This window comes from Xyrauchen texanus, chromosome 23 (assembly GCF_025860055.1).
Source record: "Xyrauchen texanus isolate HMW12.3.18 chromosome 23, RBS_HiC_50CHRs, whole genome shotgun sequence".
NCBI lineage: Eukaryota > Metazoa > Chordata > Actinopteri > Cypriniformes > Catostomidae > Xyrauchen > Xyrauchen texanus.
Window position 1 is genome coordinate 6732746 of NC_068298.1, and position 15956 is coordinate 6748701.

General features: G+C 36.8%; 1 protein-coding gene across 2 annotated transcripts; it reads right to left on the bottom strand.

Annotated features, from left to right (window-relative positions):
- Positions 1-4040: 4040 nt before the first annotated feature.
- Positions 4041-13506, bottom strand: trim105 (tripartite motif containing 105). 2 transcript variants are annotated; one of them, XM_052154683.1, is made up of 7 exons: positions 13371-13506; positions 8971-9287; positions 8621-8716; positions 8298-8531; positions 7929-7948; positions 6830-6936; positions 4041-5435 (listed from the first exon to the last, which is right to left on the bottom strand). In XM_052154683.1, the coding sequence occupies exons 2-7, from the start codon at positions 9241-9243 to the stop codon at positions 4873-4875; spliced, it is 1293 nt and encodes a 430-aa protein (XP_052010643.1). In that variant the 5' UTR covers positions 9244-9287; positions 13371-13506; the 3' UTR covers positions 4041-4872. The 2 variants fall into 2 exon arrangements, with proteins under 2 accessions (XP_052010643.1, XP_052010642.1); XM_052154682.1 differs by lacking the exon at positions 13371-13506 and adding an exon at positions 9913-10150.
- Positions 13507-15956: the final 2450 nt, after the last annotated feature.

Consider the following 15956-nt stretch of genomic DNA (forward strand, 5'->3'; position numbering starts at 1 on the left):
ATGTCACACAGCAGGGCATGTCAATTATGCAAGTTTTTCATGTCAGCCACTAACTTTACATTCCATCTGGACTATTCAAACCTAATCAGACCTTTTAAAACGTAAAAACGACAAAGAATCATCCATTGTGCAAAAAGCTACATGAACTGCCTGAGTTGCTTCAAATTATGGTAGTAAAAAAACGGGCACCATCTGAAACAATAACTAAATGAAACAGCGGGCATGTGCTAGTATGACCAGAGACACTCAACAATCAGACCTACAGCAACATGCATCAAAATTCCAGAAAAAGAGAAAAAGAGAGAGAGAGAGAGAGAGAGAGAGAGAGAGAGAGAGAGAGGGAGAGATTGTTGTTTTAACAGGCATGTCCATGTTTGATTTGGCTCCTAAAGCATTCATTAGTGGTAATGTTATGATGGGCATGGTCATTCTCAAGTCATAGTGTTACCTGGCACGTGTACAAACACTACTTAACTTACAAATGAAGTGACTTCAATTTTTCACAGCATCCATCAAATTCAAATATTGGTATACAGTGACCACATTTGGACACTTTAAGGAATATTCTGGGTTTAATACAAGCTAAGATCAATTGACAGAATTTGTGGCATCATGTTGTTGTTTGGTTGCTGAAAATTCTGGGTTACTATGAGGAACTTGAAATAGAAGTGAATGGGGCCAATTCGTAAGATTCATAAGCATAGCCACAAGATGAAACACCATGTTGACATGATTTTAGTGTGATCAAATCCATAACTAACCTTTTCTGTGTAAAGTTATTGCTAATTTTACAATTTCGTTGCATGACGATGTAACACCGTTAACACTAAAACGAATGTAAAAAATTATGATTTAAACAACTTTTCAGCTCAAATAATGCACAAGTTTTAACAGAAGAATGAATGTAAGTGCTTATATAAAATGATAAGCTCCACATCTCTGCCTTTAAAACCCACCAAAACTTTCCCCATTGACTTCCATTGTAAATTTCTCACTGTAACCTCCATTTTTGCTTCTTCTTTGTTTCTTCAGAAAACGAGGGACGAGTCAAAATTATTTCTGCTGCAATTAACATTATGCCACAAATGCTGTCAATCAACCTTCACTTATATTGAACCTGGAATTTTCCTTTAAGCCACACTTAAAAATGTATGAATGTCATTAACAAGATCAAACCAAGTAGTATTTATTTTAAAGAAGGATAGAACAAGCACTTTCAAGTTAAGTACAATATTTGATAAAAAAAAAAATAAGTTTGTTAGGTTTGAAACCATAAAACTATAGACATACTGACACTTTTAGGTTGTCAAATGTTCTTATGTATGCCTATAGTTACTTGTTATGAGCTATGTATTGTTATGTACTATCTGCTTGATCTAAACTTTAAAAACTGTGGTTTGTTGGTTTAACCTAATGTAATAAGGTTGATTCATATTAAAGGGATAGTTCAAGTCCTTTTTACCCCAAATCTTCACTTTCACTTTTACATATGGAAGTCAAATGTAGTGCCTGTTTAGTTTTTAAATCTCCAAATCTCCTCTTTCACTTTCAAATCTGAAAGTGAAAGAGGAGATTTAGAGTAAAAAATGACTTCATTATTGCTCTGTTTCTCACCCACACCTTTTATATCACTTCTGAAGTGTGATTTTTGGAGCTACAAAGGTCTGATCACCATTCACTTGTCTTGTATGGACATCCAGAGCTGAGACATTCTTCTAAAAATCTTTGTTTTTGTTCTGCACAAGAAAGTCATACACATCTGGGATGGCATCAGGGTGAGTAAATGATGAGAGAATTTAAATGTTTAGGTGAACTATTCCTTTAAATCAAACCAGTTAATTTAGATGTTACCACATGCAGCAAATCTTTTTTGTACAGTGCGTTATAATTATTATTATTGAGGTTTTCCGGTCCACATGAAAATCACTGTGTTTCCTCTGGCAATGTTCTCTACAGTCCTGCTCAAGGACTGGTCCTTGAAGTGCCACGATTTTGCTTCCACATCCTGGGGTCAGGAAACACATTATTCAGCTCTCCCACTCATCAGAAGTAAATGAGAACATGTCACTCTCCATCAGGAACCAACTACACTGCCAAGAACAGAACTGAAAATATTCAGAACTTAATGGCACAGATTTATAAGCATTTCAGTAGTTACAACCACTGTGTTCAGATGTTTTGAATAACAAGTCAAATTAACTGTCAGAGAAACAACCAGCATTGCAAACATTACTACTGTTTCTGAAACACCATTAGTGACCTGCTGAAAAATAACCTTTCAGTATCCCCATGATTATAAAAGTTATTGTCAGGAGAGGCTATATTTGTACCCATAACAATATTAGGTCAAACTAGATTTTTATACTTGGATGTGAGTGGTGCTTGACTGTACAAAACTCGGCGCCACGATGCTAGGGTGTTGCTATGCGGTTGCTAAGGTATTCTGAGTGTCTGTTAAAGCATTTCTGTGTGTTACTATGGTGTTTTGGGTGGTTGCTAGGTGGGTACTTAATGCCCTAAGCCAGAAGAGCCCCTATAACCACTTACGGTTCAGTTCTTTACTTTTATTTTATTTCATTTATTTAATTAGGAAAGTAATATATATATAAAAAATATAAAACTGCAGTTCAGTTCTTTATTAAACTAATAGTTTACAATAATTTCTATTTTGGTTTGTACAGTAAGATGTAGAATTAAGGATTGATATTCTGGTCACTAGATATGGCTCTGGTCGTTTTCACCCGTTTAATCATCTGCCAGACGAAAATCAGAAGTCCAGTCATTTAGAAAAGTAATAAAACAACCTTTCATCAACACGTGGCATGATTTGAAAAACATTTCATGTCCATAGTAAACAGCACAGGACGGGTTTTGAGAAACCCAGACATCTTGAGCATTGGTCAACAAAAACAATGTAAGACATCTTTAGAAATGAAGGCTTTGGACACTTCGCACTGTGTCAAATGCATTGGACAAAGCCAGAGGATTGGAATGTTAATAGGCTGTTTAAATCATGGCTGTTTGCTGAGTTTAAAGGCATCTTGACCCTGTGGAGGAGGGCTGAGCATTGCTCTTATTTCCAGCAACTAAAACACCCCCAAACCATCCAGTCCCCAGACAACAATAAAGTAGTTTGAGGGCACCTGGACTCTCATTCTGTTTGCATGACCCCTCGCAGGGGGCAGAATGTAAAAGGATGTTGATGCACTTGCCTGCTCCGACAGACCATGGCGGTATCATACTTGCTGTTTTCTGCATCCGGGATGCAACCCCAGGTCCACTCCCCCTGGATAGTCAAACTTCATAGACTAACTGCATTTGTTTAGAATATTCATCTAAATGTAACATGTAATTACAGGCAGAGTTTGCACTGTGGCTTGTGGCAATCGATTTGTGTGTTGTGCATCAAATGCATGCATCAAGAAAAAATATCTGAGGTGTATCAATATTGCTGTACTCATGTGACAGAACAGGCTGCTTGTTTTTGTCCATTACAGAGGAAGGAAGTGTTAGGCATAAAACAAAACTAAACTCTTTCCTGTCCTGTCACTAAAGCCTTGACACAATGATGGACAAACTAGTGCTGCACGCTCAGGTTTAGTGACTACAGAGAAAACAAGCATTGACTTCTGATGCAGCAGGAATGAATGTCATGCTTAATTTACCTGTGATAAAAGGGAAAATAATTGAACCAAATGGAAAACATGAACAAAGTATTTTAATTGGTTTCCATGTAATATCTATAATGATTTTCTGTACATCTACAAAGGCAGCAATTAATATGCATCTAATAGAATGTATGCATTATTTGTCAAATCAGATAAAAAAGTGTGATTGATTTAAAACATACACTATTCATTTACAGTTTCTTCAGCATTCACACTGATTAGAGAAAGAAACGATTTCAATCCTACATTCAACACCTTACGATATAAAATATATATATATATATATATATATATATATATATATATATATATATATATATATATATATATATATATATTTTTTTTTTTTTTTTTTTAAATGAATAGGTATATTTTATTTTTATTTGTTTACATTTGACTACACTACCCAAATAAAGAGAATTAAAACTGTAGTGAGGAATAAACTACATTTAAAAATAAACTGAACTAATAAGTGGGTTTTTGTCCATTTCATTGTACTACCAAAATAAAATAAGAATAAAATAAAATAGAACTAAACTGTACATGGGGGAAATCTTTTTTAAGGGATAGCTCACTCAAAAATGAAATAATGTCATTACCTCACCCTCCCCATGTTCCACATCTGTATGACTTTCTTGCGTGAAACACAAAAGAATGACAGCCTCAGTCACAATTCACTTTCATTACATCTTTTTTTCCATACAGCTAAAGTTTTTCAGCCTAACAACTCCATTCAAGTTCCACATAACACAGAAAGTAACACAGCTTTGGAACAACATATGGGTGAGTAAGTAAATGACAACAGAATCTTCAATTTTGTGTGAGCTATACCTTCTATGTTGTTTTTCCCAAGATAAAAACTTTAGCTGTGGGTCACGTCGCAATGGTGATTCTGTAATCAATCAATGTCAATTACCCGTGTAAAATCAGATCTTTGGGCATCTAGAGACATCTGGCACAAACATTACTGAAGAACTGCCTGTGGTCTCTTTCGTCTGTTTGATGTCAGCATGCATCAAGTACACAAAGTAAAATAATTTCACCTTAAAATGACTGACAAGGGTCATGAGAGAAACATGGCTCTAATAAATCAAAGGTAATAATCACTTTAAAATGCAGGGAACTTCTAATAATCAGGGGCTCATTAAAGCCTGAAGACCCTTGAATATGACAAGCGTTTACTAGAGTGTTTGCATGCATATTTTTATATCTCTGAAGTACAATCATAAGGCAAGTGGAGGAGACGAATGGCTTGGGCTTTCTGACCGCGTTCACTGAGGCAAGTGCTGAAAAACGGGAATGCTTTCCCTCTAGGCCCAGTGGAAAAGGAATAGAGCAGTGACATGTTATCAGCATTATAAAACGACAGAGTCTGTTCCTCACAATCCAGGAAAATTCCAATCCTGCTTGGCGAGGTCATCACCGACAGTGGCGTCCAGGGCTGGGTACCTGCAGAGTACTGGTTGCCATTCCGCAGCCGGAGGGTCCAGTATCCATTCTCAGGGCACAGCTTGACCCGCGCCTTTCGATTAACTGATTCCAGAGCGACACCCAGATCCCACTTCAAATTGTTGCTCACATCCACCTCCCAGTAATGGCTGCCTGACTGGAAGCCCTCGGTCGTGAGAATGTTGACACACTGGAGGAAGCGCTTTGAATCGCATAGGTAGAGGGTCATTTTGTCACTCTCAATCACTTGGGTTTTGTTCCTGGAAATTTGTAGGCTGGGGTGAGCCGTGTCCTCATCAAATATCAATGGTGCTGGAGCTGTAAATAAAAGTATCATGAACTGTGCTGTAAAACAATCTGAGTGAAAAGAGGATTTGAAACTTAAGATTAATTATTTTTTGCTTTGATGACAGCATGCATTTGAGCTGGTATGACTCCACAAGTTTGTAGTTTGTAGAAAACCTGATGCATATTATCCAGCATGATTTGAGATTGTTTCAAAGAGCCAATGTCACACATCTGCCTATTTGAGTGCTCTCTTGCTCATACAACTTTGTTTATTTTATTCGATTTTTATTCCAAAAGACTTCGGATCGTGGTACTGTTCATATTACACAACTGTCTGTCTTGTCATGGAAGTCGTAGCGTTTTCAAATTACATGACGAATCGGTGACAGGTGTGAACACATTACAAAACATTTCACTATTGACGAATCCCCGACGACTCTGAGACAGAGAAATTACATTTCCCAACAGAGTACACACGAGAAGTGATACGAGATACGAAAACAAATGCATGATCACATGTTATGCATTTCAGAATATGATGTGTATGTTTTTAATCATATATTTTAATGGTTACAATATGAGAAAGTACCTTCCACTGAAAAAGCTACCTATTTGCTTACCTGAATGTCCAAAATAATTGCCAATTTCTCTCCAAATATTCGCTTTCTCCACCCGGTTGTGGTACAGTTCAGATGAAACATCAAATAGGCACTTTAGCTCCTGCCAAAGTTCCACTAATTTTTCCTCCATTTCTTCGGTCCAATGAGAGTTTCTCGATACCGCAGCCTGTTGCAGGTACATCAGGACTCGTCCCACTGAAACTTCCCATTCTCTGTTTCTTGCTCTCTCATTGGCTGTAGGTCAACATTGCAGTTGATAAACATATTTCACATTGCGCAATTTGGAATCGCAGACGGGTCCAGATATTTAACATTGTAGATATCTCGCTGACATTAGGCGACGCGTCGGCGCTTCTCTCAAACGTGTCTTTGATAGTTCATACATTGCGTTCGTCACTCATTTTGCGTTCGAAAATCAGGCTTAAAACCTTGTAGTGTAAACTCGCCATAAGTCTACTGTGGCTATGACAAAACCACCATCCGTTGCAATGGAGAATACCTACCTTTAGTAATACCCTCTATTTTGAGTTCACATTTTTATTAATATCTCAAATTAAAAGTAATATTTCACCTAAGTTAAAATTCTGTCATCATTTATTCATCATCATGACATTTCAAACCCATATGACTTGCTTTCTTATATGGAACACAAATGGATAAAAACAGGCCGAAATACTGTATGTGTTAAAATTGTTCCTTTTGTTTTCTGCATAAGACAGGTCATAAAGGTTTGGAACGACATGATGGCAAGTAAATTACGACAGACTTTTACAGAAATTTCGACTAGCTTTAATAGAAAATTACCTGTATTCAAATGATGAAACATCTTTCGCCATATAGTGTACTGCAGAGGAGCAATGTATTTGCTTTTGAAAGCATTCAGGCTGATATTCATCTCTTGTGGAGGTGCTCTGGAAGTCATGGAAACATCATAGTCAGGGTTTAAATATTAAATATGTAAACATTAAAAGTTGTGTGCAGATAAATACAAATATTTCAAATGCATAGGGGAAAGAGAAGCATATTTTTTGACATGAAAAGAAATATTAAAACATGCAAAACCAGTGATTGGCTCACTGTGGGATTTCCGACACTGTTTTTGGTAAACGTGCTTTTTTTTTTTAAACAATAATTATTGTGAAAAACACTATACAAATACAAGAGATTTGACTAAAGGAGTTAAGTGGATTGTACAAGGTACCTTAAAAGGATAGTTCAACCAAAAATGAAAAATCTCTCATGTGCATGACTTTCTTTCTTCTGCAGAACACAAATTAAGATTTTTAGAAGAATATCTCAGCTCTGTAGGTCCATACAAGTGCAATGGTGGCCAGAAATTTGAGGGTCCAAAAGGGATTTAAAGGCAGCATAAAAGTAATCCATATGACTCCAGTGGATAAATTCAGAAGTCTTTAGATGCTATATGAAAGGTGTGGATGAGAAACTGATCAATATTTAAGTATTTTTTTACCAAGAAATCTCCACTTTCACTTTCAATTCCACACTCATCTTTTTTTTCTTCATGCATAATTCCACCTACCAGTTGGGGCTGGTCAAAGGAGGATCTGTTTCTCAACCACACCTATCATATTGCTACAGAAGACATGGATTTAACCACTGGAGTTTTATGGATTACTTTTATGCTGCCTTTATGTGATTTTTGGAGTTTCAAAGTTTTGGTCACAATTCACTTGCATTGTGAGGACCAACAGTGCTCAGATTTTTAGAAAAAACATTTTTTTTCTGTGTTCTGCAAGAGAAAGAAAGTCATACACACTTGGCATGGCATGAGAGTGAGAACAGTAAATGATGAGAATTTTCATTTTTGGGTGAACTATCCCTTTAAGTATCGGTGACAGTGTATGTTTTTTTAAGTATGTTTTTTTTAATTATTTCTACTCACCTGGAATTCAATTCTGGAAGCTGTGGAGGGAGAAAATGGAACAGAACGTGTTATTTTGCTGACTCGATTTCAGAAGCTATCTTAAGAACTAGAACCACAGCAAAAGCAAACCATCTGTCTGATAATTAACTGCACATGCACAAATCACTGCAGAATCGATTTTTCTACCGTTCTACTTTCGTGCGAATATATAAACAAGACTCTGGCTCTATCAACACTTCACTAATAACTCATACTGACAACCAGTGTTGCAGTTATATGTATGCAGTAAATATGATATTCATTTTCCAAATATTAGTTCTGTGATGAATGGGCCATGCGGCAGCAGTGTAACAAATGGAAAAATGTGCAAACAGCCATTATAATCACCTCTATAAGTACAGATTGCTCTGTGTTGCTGGCAGTCTGTCGTAATGTGTTAATGTTCTGCTCCACATCTGTCATGGCCACCTGTAGGGCCTCCAGATGTCGCTCCAGTCCCTGAAGCAGTTCCTCCTGTTCCCTCTTCAACTTCTCCATCATGGCATCCTCCTCCAGCCGCAGGAAATGATGCAGAGCCTGGAAATCACTCTGCACTCGCTGCTGCAGATCAGCTCCCATTTTCTGTTGGGAGGATAGGAAGAGATAAGTATATTATTCCGGTTTGCAGGAAATGATACACTGTGAGCTCTCTTCTTTAAAGATAGACCTACTCTTATTTTCTCCATCTTTTCTTTGTCTTTACGGATCATTGTGATGAAGGCATCTTTTCTGCAGCGCTGTGACTCCAGGCTGTCCTTTAATTGTTTCTGGAAAAGAACAATTTACCTTAATATTTCAAAAAATTAGGAAAGCGTTTTGGATATAAAAAAAAGACATAAAAAAAGACATTTTATGAAAAGCAAAACTTGTCATTTCATGCCATTTTTTCCCCCCATTACTTTTGTACATCTCTTTTCCTTTAACTTGAACTATGCTAATGCCAAGTGAACACATATTGAAAGTAAAAGTCTAAGGGATTCCTTAGCTTTAAACGCAAATACCAACCTATATAACAACTAACCTCGACAAACTTGACAGATCCAGATGTGCTGCTGGCCCTGACTTTCTCCACCAAACCGGCTACTAAGTAATTAGTCTGAAAGCATTTGTTGGGAAACACTTGTCTGCACTGAGGGCAGGACACAGGACCCCTGACAGTCTTCCAGTAAGACGAAATGCATCTCTTACAGAAGTGATGCATGCAAGCCAGCATCACTGGATCTTTGAAGAGCTCAAAGCAGATGGCACATGTCAGATCGTCTCTGAGACTCATCTTACTCTTGCCGGATGCCATGTTGAGTAGATCTGTGGTGGTTTATTTTACTTTCACTTTTGGCACTGTTAATATAACAATGATCATAATCAGTCATCTCATTACCTCTTTACATTTTGACACCAATCCAAAGTTATTAAAGTCATTACTATTATGTTAAATATCTTCCAAGTGAAAGTGTAATTGTATGTTTTGTGTTTCTCACAAATAACATTAAAAACTGAATGATAGAGCCCCTTAAAAAGGTTTAACATGGTAACAATAGGTTCCACTAAAATACCATAGTTACTACAGTTATTACAACACGAGATATCCATCAAACAATGTACTGTAAGAAGCTTTTACAATCTTTTTGCCATTTTATTTAATTTATTTATCATGACAATTGTGGCTTATACCAAGTTACCACAGGGCTTTTGAAGTAATAGGTATTTTAGCAAATACATTTTACCCTCACAAAAAAAGTTATTGGTGATACCATGTTATGATGATGATGATGGTTAGAAATGGTAATACTATAGTACTTTAATATATCATGATACACTGTATGATAACAATAATCAAGTACCGTGGTGCTAATGTGGTATAAACAATCACGGTATTTCCATGGTACGTGTTGAATTACAGGAATGCCAAGTTACCTCGGTTTTACAATAATAATGAGTGTATTTAAGCAGAAAATATGCTTACCATTGTGAACTATTGTAGGGGCATTCGCCTTGTGCCGAAAAATTAGCTTCCAAAACAAATTCCACAAACGTATCACCAAAATGTTAATCGTATCTGACAACAGCCTTAAAATGTACGCGTTGTCCTTGTCTTATGTCGTTAGCATATTTTTCCATATATACTGTTAACTGAAAAGTTTCAGTTTTTGTTACGCTGGCAGAGAACAGCAGCTGTGTGAATGTAAACATTAGCCTGCTAACTCCGGTCAAAGCAGCCGAGATTCAAATGTATTGCGCGCCTCTTAAGATAATTACGGTAATCTGCGGACGGAACAAAAAATACAAGTTTCTGACTGTTGTTCACTGGATAGGATAGTGAATCTTACTAAAACAACAACAACAACAACAAGTTTTATTTGGTGTTTGTTGGGTGTTGATAGATAGATAGATAGATAGATAGATAGATAGATAGATAGATAGATAGATAGATAGATAGATAGATAGATAGATAGATAGATAGATAGATAGATAACAAATCAGATAGATAGATAGATAGATAGATAGATAGATAGATAGATAGATAGATAGATAGATAGATAGATAGATAGATAACAAATCAGATAGATAGATGGATGGATGGATGGATGGATGGATGGATGGATGGATGGATAGATAGATAGATAGATAGATAGATAGATAGATAGATAGATAGATAGATAGATAGATAGATAACAAATCAGATAGATAGATGGATGGATGGATGGATGGATGGATGGATGGATGGATGGATGGATGGATGGATGGATGGCAAATACATATGCATCCAAATTCAATACATGGCTCAAAGAAATCTGTATTTTCCTCAAATTTAGAGACCCGTAGAAAGGTAAATTCAAATAAGTAGACAGTATTAAGGCCTATTTCTTGCAAAGGACCTCCCACACTGTCTGAACGCTCAATGTGAAGCATATTTACTGAGTAAAATGCTTACAAAGTCACCAAAATGCACAAAAACTGTATTTTTCCTGAACTCAGAGACCTATAGAAAAGTGTATTTAAATAAGTAGAAAAACTGAAGGCCCATTCTTGCAAGGGACCTCCCATACTGTCTGGACCCTCAATAAGAGGTTTAAGGCCGTGTGTCCACCAAAGTGTTTTTTTTAATTGTTTGCAATGGGAGCACCGTGTATTTAAAAAAGCCAACAGCGTGACGTGGCACTGAGCATCTATTCCATGCTGAGCATTTGGTGTTTTTTTCTGGTCGCTGAAGCAGCGTTCCCACTGCCAGCGACACGAAGTGACAAAACGACCTCATCCCATTCATTTTCAATGAGAGCTGGCGACTTCCGGCAACACGAGCGACATCGACCGTTGGCGAACGGATGTGTCCGGCGACGCGACAAAGTTCAGAAATGTTAACTTTATGCAAATGAATAGCGACAGCCAATACAAGAGAAGATGGTAGAGCTCACGTGATCCTAATATTTTAATAATAATATTAATTGTAAAGAAACAGTGCTGTTTAGACTCTCCATACACACCACTAATGACCTAACCATGAAATACAGCGACAAAGTAGCTGGCAGTGTGAATGCATCTTGAGAGTTTAAAATGTTTTCAACTTTGGGTAAAACACTGCGCTCGTCACTGTCACTTTTTACCCAGCCGTCCAATCACAGTGGAGGAGGGGCGGGACAAATACCACACCGACCAATCGTCACATAACATACAACGACTGAACAACAATGGAGGAGAAGTTTGCTGGTCTCTGAGTATTCATGTCTGTACCAGATGACATTCACAGACTACCACAATATTAAAATTCAATCTAATTCTTCAACCTTCCCTTCAAGGGTCAGAACAATTACTCTTCCAAAATTAGGTAGGGCCTACTTGCAACACATCACTTCCGAGGATATTCCGTATCATAGCAACCAAAGCATCTCAGCTGAAAAAATGCTGTGCCTCCAAAGCGCTCCCAGCTGGGTGTTTTCAGAAGAGTGCCTGGCACTTTCAACTGGCAAAAAACACTTTGATGGACACACGGTCTTACTGTGCATCCAAAGACGATGCAAAAATGCATCCAAAGTCAATACAAGGCTCAAAGAAATATGTATTTTTCGCAATTAGAAAGGGAATTAAAATAAGTTGAAAAAATTAAGGCCCATTTCTTATAAAGGACCTCCCACACTGTCTGAACCCTTAATATGAAGCATATTTACTGTGTCATTTTGGAGTAAAAAGCATCCAAAGTCACCAAAAGATGCAAAAACATTGCAAATTTGAATTTTGAGACCTGTAAAATTGTGATTTCACATAAGTAAAGATATGACATTTTGAAAACAATTATTAGTTTTAACAATTTGGTTTGTTTCGTGCAGAAAATTTATAAAACTTATTTTAATTAAACTTTCTACAGGTCTCTACATTTGAGAAAATGTCTTTGAGCCTTGTATTGATTTTGGATGCATTTTACTCCAAAATGACAGTAAATGTGCTTCATATTGATGGTTCAAACAGTGTGGGAGATCCCTTGCAAGAAATTGGCTTTTTTTAAATTCACCTTTCTAAAGGTCTCTGAGTTCAGGAAAAATCCCAATTTATTTGCGTGTATTACTGACTTTGAATGCATCTCACTCTAAAATGACACAGTAAATGATTCATATTTCTTCATATGCCTTAATTTTTTCTAATTATTTAAATGAACATTTCTACAGGTTTTGGAATTTTAGAAAATATCTGCGATATCTACACATTTTTGGTGACTTTGGACACCTTTTACCCCAAAATGACAGTAAATATGCTTCATATTGAGGTTTCAGACAGTGTGGGTGGTCCCTTGCAAGAAATGGGCCTTCATATTTTTCCTCCTTTTTACAATCACCTTCATTCAGGTCTCTGACCACTTTTGTTTTTGTTGACTACATCTTAGTCCTATCATAGTCCAAAGTAATAAAGCAAATAGGCTTTTTATTAAGGATTTTGCAAGAAGTGTTCATCTTACATATCTGTATCTTATCTATCGATCAATCTATCTATCTATATCAAAATGATTTGATTATTCTACAGGACTCTACCATTCAAAGTTTATTACAAGGTAGGCCTACATATTAGTGACATTTACAATAAGAGATCATGGTAGAAATGTTTAATTCATAATATTATCTAATGTTAATGCAGTAAACTTTTATAAAGCATACACATTCCCTATTGAAATGTCTTCAAAACCATCCACCTTTCACGTAGGCAAAATAACATATATTAATAATAATTCACTATCCTATCCAGTGGACAGGAGTCAGAAAGCACATCTTTCTGTTCTTCCCGCCAATTACCGTAATTACTGGAATAGGTGCGCGCGAATTTTCTGAAATCTTCTGGCTTGACCGGAGTGCCTGAACTCGAGTTAGCTACACTGCTAAAAATAAAAACGCTGATTAGGCTACACGTAAATAAAGATACACCGATGAAAAAACTTACCCTCTATGATCTGGTTTGATTGCCTGTGACCCAGAGAGACTTTCTAAAATGTTTGTATTCCTAGTGAGTTAACTCACAAAGTTCACTTTGGTCCGTTGAAAAGTGCTTTCACTTTACTTTCATGTCATTGGTTCAGGACACTGTGTTCCCTATGAACATATGATGAAATAGAAACATATGGATGAAGAGACAGAATGATAAATACATACAAAACAGTCCCAGATAGCATATGTAAATCTGATGTTAATAAGAATGTGATGCTTTACAGATAAAATGCTCTTGAACAGAAATCTGGGATGCAGTATACTTGTGTACAAGTCAGATTATAATCTGCATCCTTGATTGCACAGACTGTAACCCAGAAGTCTATTTGATGTGTGTTTACATCTGGAAGATGTATTTTTTACTTTGTTTGCTCACCTGTAATAAGTATGTCTCAGATGTCAATAAGACATTCAGCAGATGTCTTGACGTTTATGGTTTGGAATGTTTGTAAATCTGCTCTTTTTAAGATGATTGACAAAAATGAATTAGATTGTGATGCTTTCCAGATGAAAATATCAAAAACAGACATCTCGGAGATGTACATTTGCTATCTGGGATTCTTCTTCCAAAGGAAACTACATTTTTGTACATATCAATTTTCCATGTTTATAACCAATTTCATTGTTACATAATGAGTAAAGATGGTAGACCTATGATAGTCTATGCTAGTTTTGGAAACTGGTGTGGACGGTCCATTCAGGGCCATAGCAAGGTAACCTGGGCCCCCGGTCTGCACTTATATAGTGCCTTTTTAACCTTAACAGTATTCAAAGCGATTTACACAGTGACACTTTCACCAATTCATACACACATTCATACACCAATGGCAGTAGAGCTGCCATGCAAGGCGCTAGCCTGCCATTGGGAGCAACTTGGGGTTCAGTGTTCATGCGGGCCGGGATTCAAACCACCAATCCTGCGATTAGTGGCCGACCCACTCTACCAACTGAGTCACAGCCGCCCCATTTCCTATTAAAAAATACAGTTCAGAATTTGTTGTGGGGCCCCCTGGACCTTTGGACCCCTAGAATCACCTTTCACCTTTCACCCCACTAGCTACAGCCCTGGATACATTTGCTGGTTTCAGAAGTGTTTTGAGTACTTGTTAGCTGGTTAGACTTGGAGACTATTCGGCTTCCTAGATAAACCACATGGCCAGGCTGTGAGAACTGTTGAAACACGCTTGGGCAGGCTGGAAGACCAGCTTGATCAAACTAATCCAGCTAAAACCAGCATACAATCTTGGCTGCGTTTTAGATGTTTTTTTTGTTTTGTTTTTTTGCAGTAATGACATATGAAACAGTCCTGTATATTTGTGTCTACTGATTATAGCCAAAGACTGTTTAGCACAAGTTGGACCACTCATATTAAAAATGAATGGGAGGAATTGGAACGGCAAATATGGAGCATGCACAAAAGGAAGTCCCGCCTTACAGGTAAAAGAGCCAATCACCTTTTAGATACAGACATCGCCTGTTACTTAACTTGAGAATGCCAGTAAGCAGTAGCTGGTCCAGCCTGAAATATATATATATATATATATATATATATATATATATATATATATATATATATATATATATATATATATATATATATTTTTTTTTTTTTTTTTTTTTTTTTTTTGTGATCTGAGCTAAAGAAAGACAATGTATGATACCTTTGTTGCCAAATTAAACTGTGGATTTGAAATAGGTTCTTTGATTATGATCTTGGCCAACTGTTTTGAAGATTTCAGTCTTTATCCCATTCAAGTAGATAAGAGCTGTACATTTATGCCGCTTGTATCTATAGAAAATAGCTGCCTAGGAGCGATCCAAAAAAGGCTTATCTTGAAGGAGACTTTGTTACAACCCATGCTAACTTTCAGATGCTCTAGACGAAGGGGGCGTATAGGAACAATTTTGAAAAGTGAGGGTATGTGGGATGAACATCTACATTCCCAAACTTTTACGCAGCTGCAGACTACAGATTCAAGAACATCAGTTTAAACAGCCAGGCAGAGATCCTAAAAACACTTTTACATAAAACAAAAACTACACTACACAATTAAAGAATAGTATTATCATGATTGTTCATTTATAATTTTGGACCTTAATTTTGGGTTTGGGCCTATATTTGCAAATGTTTGCATTTTACATATACACTTAAGAAAGCAGATGTAGCTTTGAAATGAATAAACTGTCCTGTAATGCTGACCTTCAGATCTCAGGGCACTCAATGTCATTTCAGATCAGCAAATGCTCCTCACAGTCATTTGCAGTTGTAACAGACTTCTGGTTGCTTATCTGTTTAACAATGTCTCAGATGCAAATAAGATAAATCTCTGTGAGCAGGTCACAACCTGTGCAGAAACAAGCATCTGAATCATCCACCCATAAATATGCTTTAAGGGCTGCCACAGGGTGGTATAAACGAGCTGATTTTGCATTATGCACATTCCCTTCAATAACAAAGATCTATTAGGCTCTGGTTATACTCTGGAAATCACAGTCGTTGCTTACTGCAATATAACAGTATTACAAATATATGATGTTAATG